General features: G+C 40.9%; 1 protein-coding gene across 4 annotated transcripts in view; it reads left to right on the top strand.

Annotated features, from left to right (window-relative positions):
* Positions 1-224: 224 nt before the first annotated feature.
* The window catches only part of SMARCAL1 (SNF2 related chromatin remodeling annealing helicase 1), a 35,850-nt gene continuing 13,304 nt past the window's right edge, over positions 225-22,770 (top strand). Inside the window, exons 1-10 of one of the 4 annotated variants that reach the window (XM_010713600.3) lie at positions 225-341; positions 961-1,903; positions 2,555-2,605; positions 4,247-4,507; positions 5,378-5,428; positions 8,395-8,578; positions 9,654-9,804; positions 12,624-12,782; positions 14,513-14,578; positions 22,387-22,527. In XM_010713600.3, the coding sequence (XP_010711902.2) occupies positions 1,036-1,903; positions 2,555-2,605; positions 4,247-4,507; positions 5,378-5,428; positions 8,395-8,578; positions 9,654-9,804; positions 12,624-12,782; positions 14,513-14,578; positions 22,387-22,527 (1,932 nt within the window). In that variant the 5' untranslated portion in view covers positions 225-341; positions 961-1,035. Of the gene's footprint in view, positions 410-630; positions 866-960; positions 1,904-2,554; positions 2,606-4,246; positions 4,508-5,377; positions 5,429-8,394; positions 8,579-9,653; positions 9,805-12,623; positions 12,783-14,512; positions 14,579-22,386; positions 22,528-22,770 lie in introns of those variants that run through there. The other 3 variants (XM_019617107.3, XM_010713602.4, XM_010713601.4) reach the window with 3 other exon arrangements.

The raw sequence follows: 22,770 nt of genomic DNA, 5'->3' as shown, positions 1-22,770 counted from the left end.
CAGTATCGCTTTTTTAAATGCATTACTATTGTTTTTAACTCTGCACCAAAACGTCTTGGGGCACCAGGGGACAAAACCTCAGCCCGTAGCTTGCAATGGAGGTCCCACACCTCGCACGTGATCAGGAGCGCAACGCAGCACAACTGACTCTGCCTGCGCCCCCTCCCACCCAGATTCCCTTAGCGGCCCTAAGATGGCGCCGCGCAGGGAAGACTCAATTTCCCAGCGCGCCGCGCGCCTCCGGCAGTTTGGCGCCATCGGGCGGCAGGGCGGGGGCCGATGGGAGATGTAGTCTGCGCGGCTGCGCGCCCTGAGGCGGTGGTGCTGGCCTCTGCCCGCCGGTGGGTGTGGGGTGTTCGTGGAAGGCCGGTCAGGGCTGAGCCCATAGCGGGTTGCGGGGGTGGCTGCGGTATGGTGCAGGGTGTTCGTGGAAGGCCGGTCAGGGCTGAGCCCATAGCGGGTTGCGGTGGGGGCTGCGGTATGGTGCGGGGCCTCTGTGGGCAGGGGGGAGCCTGGAGAGTGGGAATTGTGTTGGGCGTGGTGTGGCTCCCGGGCCCTGAAGAGGTCGTGGGGTTCCCTATCCTGCAGGTTTGGGGGCAGGGATGGAACGTTACCTCTGGGAGGGGCGTGGGGACGGGAGGCGCGGGCCTGACTTTGTACAGTTAGTTAAGTCCATCTCCGAGCACTGGAGGAGGTGCCTAGCTTCTCAGAAGAGAGGCCGAGGAGCAGGTGGAGCGAGGAGGTGTGGTGGGGGCCTGGTAAGCTCTTCGCAAACACGGCAGCGAGAGGACCTTTCTCAAGGGAGGAGCTGATACTCCCTTCTGCAGCTGAGTGTGTGCCTGCTGTGTGCTATGAGGACTGAAAGGTTGTTAGAAACCGATCACTGATAGCAGTGATTTGTCAGTGCGTTAAGCTTGTTGTCTGGGACAAAGTTGGAACTTCTGCTGCTTTCTTTTTCAGACTGGCCTCCATTCCTATCAAGAAGCAAGTGCCTCTGAGATGAAATACTGATGTACTGACTCAGGTTTGTTTGAAATGGTGAAGATGTCATCTGGCCTTACAGAGGAGCAAAAGAGAAGAATTGAAGAGAACCGCCAAAAGGCTTTGGCTAGGAGAGCAGAGAGGCTAGCAGCCCAGCAAGGTGGGCAGCTGGGGATCACTGGGCCTCAGGTAAAAGAACAGAGTCCAGACAATCGAGGAAGCTTGAAGCAAGAAAACAATCATGTCAGGTTCATTAGCCTGCCCCAACAGAATCCAGACAGTCCTGCGGAGCAGAAGAGCTATCTTCGGAGAGATTATAATCATTGCACTGCAAACCAACAGATGGCTGGTTCACAGGGAGAGCAACAAAAGAATTGTTCAGAGGACTCAAAACGAGGAAGTGGCATTAAGCAGTTCCCTACATCAATCCCAAATTCTCTCAGTTACTCCCATCAACATTATTCAGATGGACACTGTGGACAACAAGCTTTAATTAATCTTGGTACACTCCAGCGGCCCAAGTGCTACCCAGCTTTCAAAAAGCCTACAGAAATATCTCACCCTAATTTGACTGGTAACAAGAACTCTGACGGTATTAAAGATTTACAAAGTCAGAGCAAATCTGCCATAAAATATGTTTCATCACCAAGCAGCACCACTCTGAGTGCTTCAGAAATGGTGATAAATACAAACAGACTAACAGAAAGACAGGGTGGAAGTGGTGCCTTTCCAACCAGTGGTAAGATACAGAAGCTGACTAGCCCCGCTGTTGCAGACTCTATCAAAGCTGCCTCTTGCAAGAAAGCAAATAATGTCACAAAAGGAAAATGTGTGAAATATGGAGAAGACCGTTTTCAGGTTGAAGTAGGGTATAATGCTGAACTTATTGCTTTGTTTAAGAAGATACCAACCAGAATCTATGGTAAGAATTGATTCATTGCTGTTTTCTCTGTTCTGTGTTTTGATTGCCTTTTCAGTGTATACTGAAACTTTAGTAGCATTATGTTTTTAGCAGGGCAGCTACTGTTGGGATTAAATATATGGTATGGTATTAAAGGGGTACTGGAAAAGTCAAGGCAGCTGAAACTGAAAAGGTATTCTGAGCATAAAATCTTGAGTTTGGATTTAGCCAAGAAATCAGAAGTTTACGAACTGCTCAAAGAAGTTTAGTGTTGGTAGCTGGTCTGTGTTTTGGAAATGAAGGAAGTTATTAATGAATTAGTATGGGAAAATAGGCCACTTCAGAGTCAATGGGCTGAGTATTAACTGGGCTATTGCAAGTAGTGGAGTTTTCTGCTTGCTAATCTTTTCTCCATGCCTTTGTTATATTCTCTTTTTGTTTCCCACATATGTTGTTACTCCCTGTGAATGACTGCTGCATTCTCCTTGTCTTAGCATTAATGTGCCCTATGGCTTTATTTGGTGTCATGTAGCTGGAAGCCTTGGCATGCTGTTTTTCAGATGTCTACTGAGATATTTGCATGTGTAGAATGAATTCTGTATTGTCTGGCATAAACGTTTTACAGCATCACTTTTTTCTACCCCAAATAACTCGTATTCTGCCTGATTTTAGATCCTACTACGAAAAAATGGAATTTCAGCCTAGAAGATTACAGCAGTTTCAGTAAGTAAATGGATTGTTGAATGATAAGAAAGGCTCTTAGGTTATGGTGATGATCTTAAGACTTTTCTCTGATTGTGGTTTTACTTTGTTATTGTCTGGAGTAATGAAAAAAAGATGGTGCTCTCAAATGCCCACCTTTTAGGCTTTTAGCACGTATTTTTTGACATGTTGTAGTATGTTAGAAGTATGATTTTTTGATGTAATCTAAATGCTAGCTTAGGTTTAACCTTCTCTGCAGTTGCTGAATTGCTTAGGAGTCAACAAGCTTGATTATAGTCGAGTCTGTGTTGACAGCTGACTCTATTGGCTAATACTTAATTTCTAGATCTGTTGAAGTACATTCTTTTAAAACTTCTTCTTTTTTTTTTTTACTGTTTTTCCTATTAATTTTGGGTATCAGGAAAGGAAAAAGTCTAATTTTCTAGAGCTCTGAGTGAGGCTGAAAATGAACTTGCCTTTTTTGTTTTTTTACATACCAAGGATGGTTTTATCTTTTTCTCTATTGTCATTTTCTGCAAAGATTGAGAGATGACAGAGAGGCAAACGAGTCAGGTAAGCTTTTCAGAAGTGCATTGTCTTGAAGCCAGTGATAAATCATTATTGATTTCAGTGGGAACAGAATTAGGCCTGTGTTGAGCACTTTGAAAAACCCACAGTTGAGTACTGGTATTCTAGCTTCCCATGTGGGTTGCCACACACATTCATTATTTAAGTGCTGCTGGTTTGCTTGAAGTGTACTGAGTACAGATGAGAGTGGAGCCTCTGCACTAAGGAACTTGCAAATAAAGAGAATGATTTTTTTGAAATTGTGTTATGTCAGAGTTGTTTTTTTTCTCCTTAAACTATAACTTCAGCTGTAACAATAAAAACAGTCACATGGATATAGATTGAAAGAGACAGAAGGGAAAAATGTAACACACATTAGTGTTGTTAGTCATGGTCTTCAACTGGCAAAAATATGTCTTGTCTCCCCCATGCCCTAGCATCGTGACACAGGTGGTTGCTGCAAACTGTAAGATAGGAGCCCACCTGGCTGTGCAGAAATGCAGATCTAACAGCAAGCTGTGTTAGAATAAAGGGTGATGGTCTTGTAACAAAGAAGAGGTCTATGGCTTTTTATGAAATTCCTTCCTACAGTATTATGCTTATTGAGCATTTCTCCTTGATGAGATTGCTCAGATGTCCACGTGAATAAAGAGGCACAAGTTTTTAGATCTTTCTCCCTTGCTACTTGCAGAAACACCTTCCAACCGTCCCAGGCACATACTATTGATCACCATACTTCTCTGCAGCTTTTTATGTGATAATGCTATGGCTGTGTGCAATTTACTTCTGAATGTGCTTCTGCAGATTGGCTGGACTGTCCTGGTGAGCCATGTTTTGGGGGTGTTGACAGAAGGAACCTAACGCCGTAGCAGTTCTGAATGAGCCCTGATTCCCATACTCTTTCCTGTTTGCCCTGACCCTGTTGCATTCCACCATCTTCTATTCTTTGTCTCTCGAAGTTAAATTAAGGAATCTTCATTCCCTTTAAATGTGAAGATGCCTAGCTTGCTTGTCTTCTTCTTGTCCTTTCCTTTCCCAAAGTAGATTACCACCGTTCTCCAGTCTTTCCTTAGTATCTCTTGTTTTTATTTCTAGTGGAAGCAGCAAGTCAACTTTCCTCTGTGATTCTGGCACCACTGGAAGGAGAAAATGCAGTTGAGTTGTCATCAGGCTCTCATTTCAGCAGCAGTGGGGTTGATATGGTATCCCTCTTGAACATGTGCAAGAACTGGAAGAAACCCTCAGCCCACGTCAAAGGGAAGTGTGTGCTGATCTCTCGTTCTCGGTTTGAGGTTGATATTGGGTATTCTGCAGAAGTGGTTGGAGTGTTCAAACAGATGAATTCCAGAAATTATGGTGAGTCTCTATTTTAATGTTACTGGGACTGCTTTTGAAGTGCTGTGAATGATATGGAGGAGGGAGAGTGGTGAGGGCATCAATCTTTGAAATAGTGTGAGAGGATGTGCTTCGGTGAAGATTTTGAGAGCTTAGTTCTGGTATAGTGTTGTATCTGTGCCCTGCACAGTGCCAGAGAATCTCTTCAGAGCCTATTAGTCAAGATGATATTTCAGCACTTGACATTATATTTACTCTCAAGGTGGGATGTGACAGCAGTTTGCCAGTACAGAGGCCACAGTTAAGTTCTTGTTTTTATTGTCAGCTGGCTATTGCAACTGTCTGAGCAGACTGTTTACTAGTAGCTTTACTGATATTTTTTTGAGGCAAGTGGAGTTGTAGAGCACTTCTATTGTTGGCACTTAGATTTCAAAGGTACACACTAGTTTTCCCACCAGTTACGTGGGAATAAGGTGCAGTGTTGTAAGGTGGCTTGTGCAGTGTCACAGCAGGTCAGTGACAGCATGGAGAGCAGATCCTGGAGCTCTGGCTCTTCGGGCAGAGCTCTACTGGCTCACTGTCTTACTGATTCTGGGTTCTCTGTCTTCCCTGGAGGTTGTAGGCACATGCTAATTGGGTGTAGAATTGCCAGATAAGTCAGGACTTCATGCTACTTTTCAGAGTGTCCATGTTTCTAATTTTCTTCAAACTATTTGTTTAACATGAAAACAAAGAGGAAAATTGGTGGCTGGACAAGGTAGGAATTCAGTTAAATCTGTTTTGAAATGACGATATATGGGTTTAACCACATACTTATGGGTAGAAATTTCAGTTATAAGAAAGTTGCAATAGTCATTTCTTGTTTTTGTTTTTTTTTTTTAACTGTTGCAGATATGAAGACCAGGAAGTGGAATTTCTTACTGGAGGACTATCCCAAACTGAGTGAGTATCTGTCCTTTTTTCCCTTTTCCTTTCTCCCTTTTCTCCCTTTTCTCCCTTTTCTCCCTTTTCTCCTTTTCTCCTTTTCCTTCCCTTTTCTCCTTTTCTCCTTTCTCCTTTTCTCCTTTTCTCCTTTTCTCCTTTTCTCCTTTTCTCCTTTTCTCCTTTTCTCCTTTTCTCCTTTTCTCCTTTTCTCCTTTTCTCCTTTTCTCCTTTTCTCCTTTTCTCCTTTTCTCCTTTTTCCTTTTCTCCTTTTCTCCTTTTCTCCTTTTCTCCTTTTCTCCTTTTCTCCTTTTCTCCTTTTCTCCTTTTCTCCTTTTCTCCTTTTCTCCTTTTTCCTTTTCTCCTTTTCTCCTTTTCTCCTTTTCTCCTTTTCTCCTTTTCTCCTTTTCTCCTTTTCTCCTTTTCTCCTTTTCTCCTGTCTACGGCTGTTTTCTGGGGAGGCAAGTGAATTGTAGCTCCATTTCTTGGATTGAGCCTTCTCATTTTGATGAAATGAGTGGCTAATGAACCATGAAGCAAGCGTCTTCCTGCTTTGTCAGACACTTATACTGTTTACCCAGACTCAAAACTGTAAAAATATGTATTACTCACACTGGCCTGTTTTTGTAAGGTTCTATGCTGAATTTTTGTGCAACTTCTTAGAGGACCTATATTAACTATTATGAAATTGCTACTGCTTATAAGGTACAGCAGCTATACTTGAACTAAGGAACTGCAAGAAAATGGGTTACTATCTTCTGTCTTGAAAGCTTTGTACAGGTAGGCATGGTGGCTACCAAGCCTTAGTGTCCTTACAGAAATTCTGTCTTACAGGCTGTCTTTAGGTGTATTTCTATAATCTGCAGTGCCAGCCTACCCATAAAGTTTTGTTCCTTTTTCTGCATGCATCAATTCATAAAATTGCACAGCCACCCCTTACTCAGAAGAGAGTGCAGAGCAAAACTTACCAGGCTGTTCTACTTCCAGTGATAGGGCCTTGTAGCAATGGCAGGCTGTGAAAGAAGTGAGCGTATCGTGGTGGTGACTATTATGAAACTCCAGGATTGTGGTGCTCAGAGGCTCTGGATTCAGTGGGAGCTGATGAACCCACACTGCTTTTTAAAAGGGTCTTTTCTATCTGCTAAGGGCTCATCCTGTAGTAAGAGCTAGGCAGTCTGAGCAAATGCATCATCTCCCAGCCTGTCACTATGCTTGCTGGCAGTTTTTACGTTAATTCAGAATCCTACAGATTTAAGGAAAGCAAAATCAAGCTGGGAAAAAAAAAAAAAAAACAACAATACCAAATCACAAAAAATTCTTCAGATGTTCTTGCAAGGAGTAATTTGTGAGGGCATTTGAGGCTTCTTTAGCACGTGCCTTTCAGAGGAGCAGCATTAGGTTTGTGCCTATTAATTTACCTACGTCAGGGAAAAAATAAAAAATTAAGCTGGTTGCCATTTCCAGCAGTGCTATCTGTTAGTTTGGAACTGTTTGTAGAGGTTAATGTCTCTTTGCCTGGATGCTCGGTCATCTTTATATAAAGGTCACTTCAGTAAAATGTGTCTGTTGGATGAATCATGCTGGTGGCAGATATATCTTAATCACTTTTCCAGCTCATGTACAGAACAATAGCAACAGAATTATCAGTGAGCAAATTGTAGCAATTATGCTAACACATAGCTCAGTCTGTGAGTGTAATAACAAGCATGTGCTGTACTTTGAATGAAGAGAGTTCTTGCTGTTGAAGTACAAATTGAACTGGAGAGTTTAAAAAGTTTGGCTAAAGCCCAGTCACAAATGGAAATCTTTTCATATGTATATTTATTTGAATTGCTTTTCCCCTTCATATGACAGATCCATTCTGCTGCTTACCTCTTGGAGATGGGTATTCTAATTTCAGCTGAGTTCTGGAGGTGCACTTACTGCTGGTGTCATGAGTATTTATTTCAGTGTGCATAGCTCTGGTCATTTTTGCAAAAAGTTGTTTCATATCTTTCTGACTTCGTACACAGACCAACTACTCTCCTTGCCATAAAGGATCTGTGCATGAGTGTTTGTGTTCATAGTGCAGAGGTGCCTTTTGTTTCTATCAGTGGTCAGAGACTGATTACTAAACATAGTGAGCAGGGACCTTGCTTGTTTTAAATTTCTATTTTCTTGTAAACTTATTGTTGGATTAAGAGGAGGTGGTTTTTTTTTTTTTGTTTTTTTTTTTTTGGGTGGGATAGAGAGGCTGAAAGAGGCCTTCAGTCAAACATCGGTAGTGTTGAGGGATTCAGGTAAGCAGCCTGTGGGCTGCAGAACTGTCTTGGTAAATGGCAGAGTGCACCAGCTGAGTAAGGAGCTGCTGTTGGTGTCATGTCCCTGAGGGATGGCTTTCTGAGTCCAAGAGTAAGTTCTGATTCTGTGAGTTATCCAAGTGTGGGAGAATGGGAGATTATCTACATTCCAGAAAGAACCAAACTGATGTGAATTTAGGTAACAGGAGGAGAAGTGAGTTTTCAAAGCTGAGGATGTATGACCTTTAGGTAATTGTCTCATGTAACTCCTGATCCATGTACTCAGGTGGCGGAGACCTGAGAGATATTTAATGCAGAATCCCAAGATGCTTCTGTCTTCTAGGTTTCAAGAGCTCTTTTGTTCCAATCCATACTTTCATTTCTGAGTAAAGTGTGCCCTAAGCTGCCCTCAATGTGAATAATCCAGCTCCAGCTGTATTAGTAGCAATCATCTCTGAATGATGGCATCAGACTTCCAGTTTTTTATAATCAAGTCTAAATATGAGGGGAGGGAATGTGATTCATCATTTGCTGCTGAAATAGATTTCAGAGAAGAGGCCAGGCTGACACGATTGTGTGATGCAGTACTTTCTTGAGCTGTCTAAAGGTAGGAGATAATGTTGTTGTTGAGGTCAAGGGATGTTACCCTGGTGTCCTTAATGTGTGTATGTTTCCCTTTCTGATAATCAACTGCTCTGTTCTTTGCAGTGAAAGTGTTCCAGAACCTTGTGTCTGTAGAAGTGGAGCCACTTCCTGGGACAGTCATACAGGCCTTTGGTGCTCAAATACAGAGTTCTACATCACAGAAGATGGATTTTCCTGATGCTGACCTTTCAGTAGTGGACTCTAAAATTGTGACAAGCCTCATGCCTTTTCAGAGGGAAGGTGTGAAGTAGGTCCTTTTTGCATGCTGTTAAGATCTAATCCTTGCCTACAATTCAATAGATCAGTGTACAGACCTCATTCTTTTTCATGGGCAAGACTTAATGTTTCTCCATAGTTTTGTGTTGTGATATTGTGGACTCTTGGATGTTTTGCCTGGTTTGACTTTGTGTGGCTGTGTGTGTGTTTTGAATGACACATTTATTTGTTTCCAGCTAGAATTCTTCATCATTAGTCAGGAGGAAAAATAGCATTGTTCAAGTGATAAATTTCTCATCTCTATCCCATGATTCAGTATGTGCCTAATTGTCATATGATGCTTTTGTAAGGTCATCTTTTCCTAAGTCGGTGCATCTCTGTTGTTTGTTTGTATTAAAATAGTAATGCACACAGTAAGTGCCAGGAAATGGAAACCTGACAATGAAAGGCATAAAATGGCTAGTTGTATGTAGAGGGAAACTTTCATGTGGCCCTATTTCTGCCATATATAGCGTTTAGTTGTTGAATTTGAGATGCAATCCAGGAAAGCCCATAGTTACTGCTACTTAGGTGACCGTGTTATAAATAATATTTTCTTAGCCCAATAGGAATGAACTCTTAAGACAGAACATGAATAATAGTATGGAATGTGCTCTTAAAATAATTGTAAGATCTTGAGTCTACTCCGTGTATTAAATCAGTGTCTCTGAGTAACCATCCAGGATCACTTGGCTGAACCATTTACACTTTGAAAGGATTGTTGTGAGCTGCTCAATTGTGTTAAGACTAGTGGAAAAGATACAGGTTTATTGAAATAAAAAGCTCAGGTCACTTCATGAGATACACCTTGTAGGCTTAATCTGCAGAGACATCTGTAGTTCATCAGATACTATACAGCTACTGCAGTTGATACTCACTGTATAGTGTCATCCATGATCTGCAGAAGGATTTAATTTTTTCACTTCTCAGTTCTACAGAACTCTCCTCATCTGATGTAGACGGATGAGTTGTACTCATCTTGGCTACCAGGAAAGAGGCAGGACTTGACAAAGGAAAGAGACAGGACCATTTCTTGACTCTCATATTTCCCTCTCTATTTTCCCTAGTTTTGCAGTTTTAAAAAATGGCCGTTTACTTCTTGCGGATGACATGGGTTTGGGCAAGACTGTTCAGGCGATCTGCATCGCTGCGTACTACCAAAAGGAATGGCCCTTGCTGGTGGTGACTCCTTCTTCTGTGAGGTTTACATGGGCAGAGGTACTGTGAGTTTAGGATCATGTAGATGGCCAGTAGAGGGCATGTGTGATGGTTATTCTGCGTTAACGATCGGGACAAGTTAAATTTTTTTTAAAAAGGTATATTTTAAGGTGAAGAAAGTAAAATTTGTACTTTTTAAAGAGCAGAGAAATTGCTTGACGTTTGCACTGACCGTATGTTATATGCCTAATTTCTTTTCTTGCCTGATTTTCTTTTTGTGGTGCAGCTGTTGGAAAGGAGATCTAAAGAAAATATCTCCTCTGAGCCTCTTAACTTTGTTCCTGCAAGTCAGCTAGCTCTTAAGAGGTGTTTTGCTCATTAATGCCAAAGATAATAGTTGCATTAAAGCAATTGTTGGTTGTATTCAATCCCTTTATAGCTGGACTTGCTGGAATAAAAGTTCAGATGCTGGAATTCTCACCTCTTTTCACAAGGTTCTGTTATCATTGTCATTATATGTTTGTCATACTATGTCTTTCAGTCTGTCAAGGATATGACTCCTTTGAGTCCTTTATTGCTGTTAATCAGAAGCCCAAGAAAGTTTGTATGGTTGGGAGATGTAACTGGTTGAAAGAAATCACTGTCATGACTTGTCCACTGAGGCTTTTTAGTTGCCATATGCTAGTGAGATAATCACTGTGGGAGAAAAATGCGAGTCAGATGTTTCAGGTCAGTAATTTTCATGTCTGAGTAGACAAGGTTTCCTTCCATTGCTTTCCCTGGGATGCTACGTTGATGGAAAAATGAGAAACGTATTGGTGGTAATATGCTTGTTTTGTTTTGTATTGTAACCTGGTTATAAGAACATCCTGGCTTGTGTTTTCATATTCAGTAGTGCAACAAAACACTGAATGACAAGAAGAAAAAAGATTTCTGAACAAGGGAGCAATGCTCATTGTGTTTGAGATGTGAAGGCAAAGGACTTGTTTCAAAGGCCTGTGGACCTGTGGTTCAGTACCTATCCTGTGTCCATGACTCCTGTTTGAGACCTACTGGGAGGAATCTGGGGCTCAAGTTGCTGAAGTCCTGGGTACCTACAGCGAAATTCCTCTATCCTGCTCTAAGAGATTTAAGCAATATGGGAATTTGCTACTGGGTGCTTCATTTCCTCTGTCTACACCCTCCAGATTCCCTGGGAGGCTGTTGTGGGAGGTATTTGTTAGGAGATTTGCTTTGAAATTTTCTCTGTTGCTTTCAGTAGGTGAAGGATGTGAATCTAAGGAAAACGTTTGGCAGAAGGTGTAGAAAAAGGTGTAAGTTATGGTCTGTAACCTCAATTCATTCTGTGCAGATACATTTAACATAAAGTTCTTGTTTTGTTTCTGGAGATGAATAGCCAGAAATTGTGTTCATCTCAGAAGTGCGAGGTTTAGTTTTCAGTTTTCCAGGCTCATGCCATTGAGTGCTTATGTATTTTAAGCGCAATAGGAAGCCAGCAAGAAGGGATGAGAAGTGCTGCAGGTGTGCATTTGGAGTTCTGTGTTGAGACTTAGATATTCAGATTCTCTTTTCTGTGAAGTAGGCATGTGACCTTTCCAAATGGGGAGAGCAGTTCAGCTGGGAGCTTCTAGATTCTTTTTACTACTGCTGCCTTTGTCAGTTTTGTGTAGCATCAGCCCCATGTTTTTTGGTTTTGATCTAAGCTTGCCCACATAGTGGCCTGCTTTGGTTGTGGTGCTTGTAAGTGGTGAAGTGTAGGCAATTGTTAATTTCTCATATGCTGTCAGCATTTGAATCATCTACCTGCTGCATGTAATTCATGGAATCACTAAGGTTGGAAAAGACCAGTGAGGTCATCTAGTCCAACCACCATGCCCACTAAACTATGTCCCTAACTGCAACATCCACTCTTTTCTCTTGATCCAAGGAAAGTGACTCCATCACTTCCCTGGATAAACAGAAGAATGGGGCCCGGGGGACTGCCAGGTGAAGGTGCTTGAGTCAGAGATGACATTTCCCATCACCAGTCTATGAATACATTCCTGTAGAGACCAGGTTATGATTGCTAGAGCACCAGCCAAGTCCTCTAGAGAGCAATGTCAGCAGGACTTAGATGTTGCAGAGGTATTGGTGCTGTTGGAGATAGATTTACAAGGGAAGTGGTGGGTGCTCAGTACTTAACAGATGTGTTTGCAGGAGGTTATCTTCCTGTGGTGTGCAGAGCATTTCAGGAGGCTGATTTGAATGACTTCCCACATGTTCATCTGTTGTCATATTGAAGCTAGTGTGGTGTCATTTTGATCTTTTTTGTGATTGGGGGGTGGTGGTATTTTTTTATTTTTGGTAGGCTTTTTAAGAAGGAGGAATAGTGGAAGTTTTTGTTGGTATGGATGTGTTGTACTTCATCATTGTGGAGTAAACATTGCTGTAGTGAGAGATGTTTACTGCTCAGAATGCTGTATTTCACAGTCTTTTGAGTGGGAAAATGATGAATTTCCCTGTCAACAGTGTTCATTGCATTCTCTGGCTACAAACACAGCAGGTAACATTGTCAGGAGGTTACACACATTTCCACTGCAGATCAGATTTCTTTTTCAGTAAGAAGCAAGAATAAATCATTTTTGAGTCTTCGTATCTGTGGAAAGTGGATTTGGCCTTATATCCTGAGTGCTGTTTTTGATCTTCCTATTACTAGCAGCGCTGACTTGTGAAGGCTGCTCACCCCTTCTATACCCTCACCTGGTGTCTAAATGGAGAGTGGGATTGTTCCTTGTTCTAAGCATCCTTGAGGATGCTCTTTTATAAGCTGTGGTGGGTTTGGGGATCTTTGCAGTGGATGTGAGCACAGTAATGCAATTAATCACTCTCTTTTCTTCCAGGCATTTCACAGGTGGCTTCCATCCTTAAGACCAGGAAGCACTAATGTTATAGTGACTGGCAAAGATAGCCTAACAGCAAGCTTGATTAATATCATCAGCTTTGACCTCCTCAGCAAGATGGACAAGCAAATCAAGAGCACTTTCCAAGTAATTATTATTGTAAGTAGTATGCTAGAGTTCTGAAGTTGATTATATTCTGCAAATGGGGTATCCTTAGGATTGTACAGCAGAGAAGTGTAAGGCAGGCCATTTTTAGGACTGAAATTGTCTTAGAATTGTGACTGTGATTACAGCTCTGTGAGCAGAAACATCAGAGTTCTCTGAAACGTTTTTGGTTCTTGTGGCTGTTTTCTCTTTTACTGGTTAGGATGCCTCCCTGGTTTTGCTGTGATAGGGTGTGTTCCTTATAGGAAACTAAGGTGTTGTATGTGGTATGTCAATACAGTAGCTTTGGAATTATGTCATTTTATGGTAATTGGACTTGATGTTTGATTTTAATGTTTTCCAACAAGCCAGATAACTTCTCAACACCAAGTATGTGGGTGAAGCATCAAGAAGTCTTCCTGTGTTTGAGTACCACTGACAGTGTGCACTAAGCTTTCATTGAGCACATGTATCACTACTGTTGTAAATGGTTTTTCACCTTTTTAGGAGCTGTGGTAAAAGGCATTTTTCTAGATTTCACTTCTTAAAAATTCAAAACACCTATGTTTCAAATCCAGCTTTCAAGACTGTAAAGACTAGAAGTGTCTATATACCTTCTTGCAAGTATTTCACATTCTCAGTGTGGTTTTCAGCAAACAGATCCACTGTCTCCATGATTATGACACTTGGAACATAATAGCTTTTTTTTTTTTTTTTCTCAGCATCATGTGGGAATATGGGAGTAGATGAGGGCTTTGGAGATCAAACTGCTCATAAGGGAATTAACTTTATTTCCCTTGGTCCCCTTCCATACAAGGCATTCAGACTGGAAGTACGGGTTCTTGCTTTGTGTGGGTTGCTGCTTTCTGTAAAGAGACTTGGGCTCTAGGGCTGCTGCTTTGGAATCCCCTGAGCTGCAGATGTTGTGTGTCTTTGTGTGTTCAGATTTGGACCCTGCATGTTTTTTACAGATTTAAGTAGTCCTACTGAATGCTGAACTTCCCTGCTTTTACATTCAATATGCTTTCACTGACTGGAGCTATTCATGTAGGTTATTTGTTAACTGGGAAGGAGAAGGCTGTACCCAAGAGACTGAGCAGTTGTACTAAGCATACATGGTTGCTTGCTCATCCACATGTGGAAAGATGAGAATGTACCCTTGGAGGGTGCCAATTACTTTTTGTGTCCAAGTCTGCCTTGCTACAGCAGAAGAAATATGGGCTGTTTGGGGGTGACATGTCAAGTAGGAGGCTATTTTCCACCTGGTGAGCCCTATCAGCAGAGCAGTTGGATCCTAATTAGATTTCTTTTTTTCCGTATTGTTTTCATTAACCTCTTTGTTTAAGGAAATAACAATGTATAGGCTTCCTGTGATTGCTGCATTTTAAGGGCATCAGGGTGGAAATCTGGGGCAAACAAGCATCAGTGGTAGAATGAATATTCCTCCTTCTCCACCTGTCTTTGTCCACCTCTTTTTACTTGCCTGTAGTCATTTGCGATTTATGGCCTTAAGGTTTGATTTCTATTCCATTCAATTACAACCATGGGTTTGAATGTAGGAAGCCTGCTACTCCCCATGCTGTCTTCTAGTTGAGATTTTGACGTGACTATCCCAGTACTTGGAATATCCTCTGGGATGCAGGCTTGTAATATTAGATAGCTGAGAGCACTGAGAATTTGTTCTTTAGCCTGCAGTTGGACTGTGGATCAGAGCTGTCTTCATTTTCATGCTGGTTTTGTTTCAGGATGAATCTCATTACCTAAAGAACATAAAAACTGCGCGGTGCCGAGCTGCCATGCCTCTACTTAAGGTACGTACGCTGCATGCCAAACCTCCTGCAGCCAAGGCCAGACTCCCCAAGCAGTGTTACTGTCTGAGCCAGCAGCTGAATTCTTCTGTTGTGCTTGTGGAAGTCCAAGTAACTGTTGGTTAAGAGCAAAATTTGTCTCTGACTTAATCACTAATTTCCATACAACAAAAGAACTTCAGTACTGTATAATCAATGAATGTACAGATGTTATAATTGTGAAATATACCAGAGAGTGTGGCTAAGCAGTTATCTATCCAAAAGAGGATAGATAGAATGCTTACTCATATCCTGAGCTCGCTATGAAACTCCAGAGGAAGGATCTCTAGAAGAGGAGCTCCACTCCTTCCAACAGCACAGGAAAATTGCCTTCACCTGTGCTCCTGTGGCTGACTCACTGCTCGCCTCAGGTGATCAATCAGAGGTTCAGGCTGTGATTCAGCAGTTGCCACAGAAGTACCTCCCTTGATCTAGTTGTATTATAGCCAGTGGTTTTATGGTGATGGGAAAGAGGGGATGTCAAAACTTACTGAATGTATTAGTGAAGAGCAGAAAGAATATAGTATTATCAGTGCAGCTTATTTAATGTAAATTGTCATACTCAGTTACTTCTTCGCTCTCAAATCACTGTGACATATCAAAATGACCTTAACTAGGTACCTTCCTTGGTTTCAGTTTTAACCTTTGCTCTGTTACTGCGAGCCTCCAATATACTTGTGTGATTGGGGTACAAGAGCACTTCTACTGGTTAAATATAAAGAACTAGTAGGAAATGGTGGGATGTGAGGTAAGCAAGGCAAGTGACTCACAGGAGGGAAGAAATATTGAACTGATATCAGGAGAAATGTGAGTTTTTATATCTGCTTGGGGTCCTGGGATCAAAGAGCTAAATTATCACTAGTAACCTTTCAGAGATTAAAGGCAGCAGTAGTTTCTAGACACTGCAAAGTCTGTTCATTAGAACAAGGCAAATGCAGCTTTTTCTCAATAGCTATCAGAATTTGTATATAAAGAGAAGGATTGATCCATGATGGCTTTACAGTGGTCAACTTTTATATGCAAGATTTTTAATGGCAGGCAGAGGTGGTTGTCCTTAGTAACTTCGTCATTCTCCTTAAATTCTCTCTTGTCTTCTCTTGGCTTTCCAGATCACTTCTAGTGATTTTTAGTGACAGTCCTTGAGTATTTGGAAACTAAGCAGGAGATGTGATTTTATGAGCATTTTGAAGTAGACCCAAAGGGGGGGGGGGGGGTGTACAACCACAAATGGCAGAAAATAACAATTTTTACCTCTTGGCAGAATGCTCAAAAATTGGTCTCCTTTCCTACTTATAGCTTTGTAAGGATCAGCTTGTCAGAATTATTTGCAGGCTATAAGATGTGAAAGATGGTAACTGTTATATAAAGGTTAATTGCCTGTATGAACTTAGTGAGAATTTATAGTTTTATGCTGTCACATAACTGGTCTTTAAAGCACTGAGATCTTGTGCTTTTGAAACTGAATTTTCAGTCAGGAGTTTCATATTTGCGTCATGCGTTTTCTCATGTGTAAGAAGACAGGACCAGAACCTTTAGAGAACATTTTCTACTACATGTTCACGTAAACTGTGTTTTCTGACTGTAATTTTTGCAGTGAGTGTTGTCTGTAATAGCCACTCATTAGCCCTCCTTGCTTTCCAACATGTATTTTGCTCTAAATCTACTCCCTTTGGCAGCTTTGTCCTCAACTGCTAGTGAATGATCTGTTGCCTCCTACTGGCATAGCACATTGTGGCAATTTTTTATTTGAAAGACCGACCAAGATATGAGGAGATTTCATCACCTGAACACTGTATGTAAAAATTACATTGTCACCTGTATAGTAAATAGTAAATGGAGTAAAAATGGGAGTATTTTTTAGTATTTTATGCAATACTTCAAGATTATTGCATAAGATGAATGGATGAAGTTGCTGTTTATTGTTGCTAGAGATTTGAGTGCTGAAGATAATGTTCTTGCTTTTGCTTTCCTTGCATTTAAAAGGATTAGAGCAGTAGTGAGTCTTTTGGAAGAGACCAGAAAAAGCTCTTTCCATAGTCAAGAGCTCGATAGATACAGTGCTTGTGGCACATAAGTCCCTACCTTAAGGTCACAGTACAAAGCCTTGTCAGTGCTGTAGCCGGAGCCTGTGGAGCCAAGTCATGCCTAGAGTACTTCTTAAGCAATTCTTGTGTTTGGCATTATGTTGCTTTCAACTTCCTTAAATTGCTGTAGTTGTTTATATTTCCTATGAGGTTCCCAGTACCTTTAAGCCTGAAGGCTTAGCCTTGAACTGAACTTTGGGGACAGAGAAGAAAAAGAATGAAAAAAACACAAGAAATGTTATTGTTGGTCCTTACTTGCTACAAAGAATTGAATCCATAATGACACCAGACAGATGTAAATTAAAATATTTCTTAGCCTGAAATGTTTCTGTCCCTTCTGTTGGTGCTTAATGGATTCTTTTTATCTCGGTAGAATCTGCTTCTGTGACTCCTCTGTTTGAATGATAAGTGAAACACAAGAATTGTTGTGGAGGCTTAGGCAGAACTGCACAATAACCAGATTATACATCAGCACATTCATAATAAAGATACTTAGCTTGGATGTTAATTTTGAATCTGCCTTGTTGGACAGCCAGGCTGAATCTCTAGCATCTGAAATATTTAACCTATGATTACAGCATTTAAAGTCTTGTTTTAGTTTTAGTATCTGACCCTGATTGTTTTTCAAAATGGTATTTTTAACTACCCAGTTGCAATTTGTCTTTCCCTGCTCTCTTGCATGTATTGGAGAGCAAGTGTGGTATAGAATTGTCAAGCAGAGCCATGTAATAAGCACGTGGCCTAAATCTGTTGGTTGGGGACTTCTTGGCATTTAAAAAAAATTTTAAAAACGAAGCACCTATTTATTTATTTATTTATTTATTTATTTTTTAGTGTGTAGTACTTAGTATCTTTTATGACATACTTAGTTGTTTACCCTGACAGAGGTAATGTTTTGCTTGAGAGCAATGGGCAGTGTGACCAGAAGGACTTCTTAGTTTGCTTTTATAGTGGCTGGATGTATGCACTAACAATGCTTACTACCTTCTGAAGTACCTTAACAGATGTATGGGAATAAAGACACGATGTGCCCAGTTTATTTTTACTGGGCAAAACTTTGAGAGAGGAACTTGCCTTTGCAATATGATAGAATGAGCTGAAATAGTGACAGTAAAGTGTGTAGGCTGGATTTCTTACCCCCTTCACCTTCCTTGTGGATGTGCTTTGTTTTGGGTGTGCAGACTTGTATGTGGGGGAGAATGATACACCTGCCCACAAGGACTCAGGTGACCAAGTCTGTATACAGCATGTGACCCTGCACAATTATGGAGGCAAATGGATTGAAAGCCATAGTGGAAAACTGTACTTTGATGTTTTGGCACGTGGCAAAAACGCTGCTTTCAAGCTTAGCTAACTTTCATGCTGGTCAGTCTGTGCAAGTAACTGTATGAGGTATGTCCCCTGCTTCAGCGTGTCTTGTAGCACTCAGGAGAGCTGGAAGTTCCTGTGTTCAAAGTGGTCCTTTTGTCCTGTTTCCATGTATATCAAAGTGACATAGCCTCATACTGTTGGGCTTTGCTTGAGTTATTGTTTTCAGGCTTTATTTGTCCCAGTCCCTTATTATCCCAGCCTGATTGTCCCAGATGGCTGCGGCAGTCAGTCATAGGAATTTGTCACCTTGCTGTTCTCTTTAGTTTCCTGGTTGGGATTGAGTTACTGTCCTGAGTGTATTGTTGATACCCTTTGTTCTCTTTACCTCTGTCCTGCATCTGCCTCCCAAGGTGTTACCTATTCTAGATACATTTTAGTTTTCTCCTTACAAGGTTAGACTGGCCTAGGAACGTGAGTATTGAGGAAGTATACTACCAATAGCCGTAAAACAACAAAGCCCCAAGGAAAGTAGAGGAAGAAGAAACAATGAAATCGAAGTTTTTCAGTGATCTGTAGAGGGATCTCTTGGGGACTTGGGAGAAAAGGATTCTACATCCTTCAACTAGCTGAAAAGCTATGTTGTCTTTGTTCTGTAATTGCGAAGCAAGGGAAACTGAGAAAGGTCCCAGTGGAATATGGATGAGTGTTTCTGGAGGCATGAAGTAAGTTTTCAGTGAAGAACTGAGTTAGAAACTGAGAAATACATAATAGTATTTAATCAAAGATTCTGGTGACATAAAATGGGCTTATTTTTGTTGTTTTCTCTATGGGCTTTTTTCCAGAACACTTGGGTAATATTACTCATGAAATTGTTCTTACTGAGCTGCTATGCAGGTAAATAACATAATGCACATCCTGATACATACAAGGTTAAAGTTCTTTGTTTCTACTTAAGTCCAAATACACTGGGTAGCTGGAATCTGATGCTCTGCGTGCTTCTTTCAATAAAGTGATGCTTAAAAATAATAAAGGGAATTAGGTCAATGTTGAAGGTAGAAGGTAAGGAGGGAACAGAAAAATCTCTCTGTAGGAAATAAATAGCTGCTATCTTTAGGCATTACAAATTTATATGGATTGGATAAAGAAACCTTTACTCCTCACCTGCTGTGAGGAAGAATGTTGTATTGAAATCAGAGCAGCTGATTCTCCAGGTGGGGAGGTAATTTTGTTCAGTGGGAGCTGTTTGTCACAATTTGGGAAAAGTTCTCTGGGTGTCATTTAATAATAGAGAAAAGCATTTATATTTTTTGGAATGACCACATCATCTTACAAAATGCAGAACACTGACCCAAGTACAGAAATAGACTCCCCAAAACAGCTGCAACATTTTCCCTTTATCAAATCTTCTACTACATTTATTATCCCCATTACATTATGGCCACTCTCAGATTTCTAATTTCACAGGATAATGCGTTCTTAGCTAAGCAGTTCAAAATGACAAAGTAAGCAAAAACTGGGGACACAAGTAATTATATAGCCAGAATCAGCCAAACTTTTTTTTTTAAGTGTAAGTCTGTTAGCATATGGCAGAGCTCATGCTGTGAAATTCATTTACAATAGAGGCAGTCGTTGTATGTTAATGAGGCTCTTTGTGTGTTTAGTTTTGTGGCATAACACACCACACCACCCCCTAACTACTCCCCCTTCCAGTCAGTTGGATGCTGAGTTTGAAACTCCAAAGTGCCTTCAGGCTTAATAAATTATTCAACTTTCAAAAGTAATTTTTGAAAATGTTACCACAGCTGCGGAAATCATTCTTGCTGGTGTCTTGTGTGTGCTGCAGTGCCACAATTGTTTTATGTTACTCAGGTCTACAGACTGGTCAAGTCATCATCTTCAAGATTTGCTTGAAGCAGTTTCACAGGAAAGTAGCTGTAAGAATTGTCTCAAGGACAGATGAGAGAGAGAGAGAGAGAGGAGGGAGTACTTCTGGTCGAGATTAGTCTTCATGCCTGCATGATAACTAGTAACTGAAGTTATTTGTTCTATTGGAGATGCATAGAAATTGAGGACAGTTCTGTTTTTTTGCTGAAGAGTCCACGTTTGTCACTGCGATCATATTTTCTGTGTTGTTATTCCATATTGTTCTTACATATCTTGGATGAAAAAGGGTGAACTCTCACTTCTTGACATTACAGAAGGTTTCTCGAGAAATGAGAGTAAGCAGTGATCAGCACAGACTTTTCTGCAGGATTTGCAGGAGCAAATCTTTATTGGCACGTGTTCAAAATGAGTTGCCACTAGTAAAAGATCTGTGAATCAAAGACATTTCTGTCACCCAGAATCTAAGTCTTCAGCACTTGAAACCTTGTCTGCCTAAGATTTTTTTTCTCCTCTCCCTTGGGCTCTTTCTATTACGGTTTTTAATACTGAAAGGGATTCTTGGATAATGAGTCAGACCACCTGTGTTCTACACCATTTTCTGAAATTAACTTCAAGTTCTTCACAGCTGTTGCTTAAGTAATATGGGTTGGTTTTTTTTTAAGTTGTTTGGTTTTTAGTTCTCCTGATTTTTAAAATGGTTAATTGTAGATGTGTCACAACACACTGTAAGTGCTTGCAGTGATTAGATATCTTTTCTCTTCAAAAATAAGATGCAAACAAAGAAGCAACAGCTGACATGGTTAGAATTCATGTGACATGTAGCTTCTGAACTCCCCCTTTTGATATTCATTCTGGGATTAGAGAAGGAGCAAAGAGACCAACCAAGTGTTGCAACTACCAGGGAATTAGCATTCCAGCCTTGTCTTGCGTAGCTCCTGAGGAGCACCATCCATGGAGGAAGAGCCTTGAGAGTGGTATAACTTTCAACACAGATGGTTTTATGTTGCATCTAGTGTGTTCCTGGTCTGTGTACACGTTGCTTGGAAATGTCCCAGCTGTGCTGTTCCCTCCCATTCATCTTGACCTTGATATGCTCTCTTCTGCAAGCATGTAGTCGTGTGACCTCCATGTTGTCTTCTTTCCCAGCACTGGCTGTCACCCTTCCCTCTTTTGAGTAGCGTAGGGATCTTTGTCTTGTGTGAACTTACACCTTTCCGATATGTCAAAAGGTTAGCTACCTCTTCTCACTTAGTGTGATAAATATCCTGCTTTTTTTAAGATTTGTGAGAATTGCATGGTCCTATTGGTCGTCACATTTCCTTCTGATCTGTTCAACAGAGGGGGAAGACAAGTTCCACCTTGGTTACAACCTGCATATAAATATCTGATAAAGTCCTGAAATTAATTTCCGTTAGCTGATCTATGAACTCTTTTTTTTTTCCCATCACATTTGGTTGGTGAGTTGATGAATCATCTTGAATAGATTTGGGTGACTGGTAGATCTCAGCGAAATGATAAAAGAATTTCATTTTCTTTTTCATTTAAATATGAATGAGCTGCTGGTACAGATGTCACTCAAGAATCTTTTTGTTATTTTAATGAACCTGCTTTAAACTATGCAGGAAATTACAAGGCATTTGTAATTTAACTACTATACGTGAATTTACAGCAGTAGAAATTCATTGCTCTCATCTAATAATAGAACTGGATAACACTGAATATAAGAGGATAGAAATGCATTTTGGAGGCTTTTGTGTCTACGGTGTAATTATTTTTTTCCTAACTTTTTTTGAGCACCTACTTCAGATTACTGTGTGGGTTCTTTTTGTTTGTCTACCCCTCCCTCCTGTATCCAATAAAAAGCAGTTTTTTGGGTTTTTTTGCATACATCCAGCAAGCTGTGCTTAGACTCAGAATGACTGCTAGGTGGGCAACCTTCTTCTGGCAGCATCATCTTTCTCTCCTTCCTAGTTGAATTAAAAAGAAAATGCCCTAAAAACATGAAAAACTCTACTTCTCTAGATCCCTTCTGCTTTTGTGAGCAAGACAGTTTGTTCGTGGCTTGTTGTGGCAGGTTTATTGCAAGAGAATTTATTTTGGAGGTGAGATGTACCTGAGAGGAGTGTGTGTCATGCTCCTGTGACATCCTAATGCCAGATGAAATGTTGAGCCAGACATAAGGTATTAACGCGTCCTGTGCGTAAATGCCAATTCAGAAAGAACTGTCATAAAAATTGATGTCTCCTTCCAGCATGTGCATGATGAATAAGAAATGATACAGTTTGTCCTGCCTCCTAGAAGTTTTAAGCACTGTCCTTGGGAGCCTTTTGAAAGTGAAGGCCGAAAGCATCTTTGGAAAGTGAAACATTTCTCTATTTATGATGATAGGACAACGGCCCTGGGGCTTTCTACTGGGGCCAGGGATGGCCTCATTGCAGGTGTCATCTATGTTGTCAGCTTTATGATAAAGGATGTCCCATTTTGCTTTTCTAGGCTGCGAAGAGAGTGATCTTACTTTCGGGAACCCCTGCCATGTCACGGCCTGCAGAGCTCTACACACAGATTGCAGCTGTCCAGCCAGGTTTCTTTCCACAGTTCCACACCTTTGGGCTCCGCTACTGTGATGCAAAAAAGGTACTTCAGAGGGATGGTGGCGAAATGATGAAATTGGACTCTCCAAACAGCATTTTATTTTATTGGGTTTTTTTTGTTTGTTTTGTTTTAATTGGAGTGTTTCTCTCTTGCCTTTCTTTCCCTTTCTGATATTACTTTTTGAGAAGGTTTTGCTCCGCAGTGGTATTTTGAAGGCTCTCAACCTTAGAAGCTGTAGGTAGTGCAAATAAAAAGTAGGCCTGAGATAGAGGCAGTGAAGCTTCT

This window comes from Meleagris gallopavo, chromosome 7 (genome assembly GCF_905368555.1).
Source record: "Meleagris gallopavo chromosome 7, MGAL_WU_HG_1.1, whole genome shotgun sequence".
NCBI lineage: Eukaryota > Metazoa > Chordata > Aves > Galliformes > Phasianidae > Meleagris > Meleagris gallopavo.
Note: the sequence above shows the minus strand (reverse complement) of the source record. Positions and strands in the feature narration are given on the sequence as shown.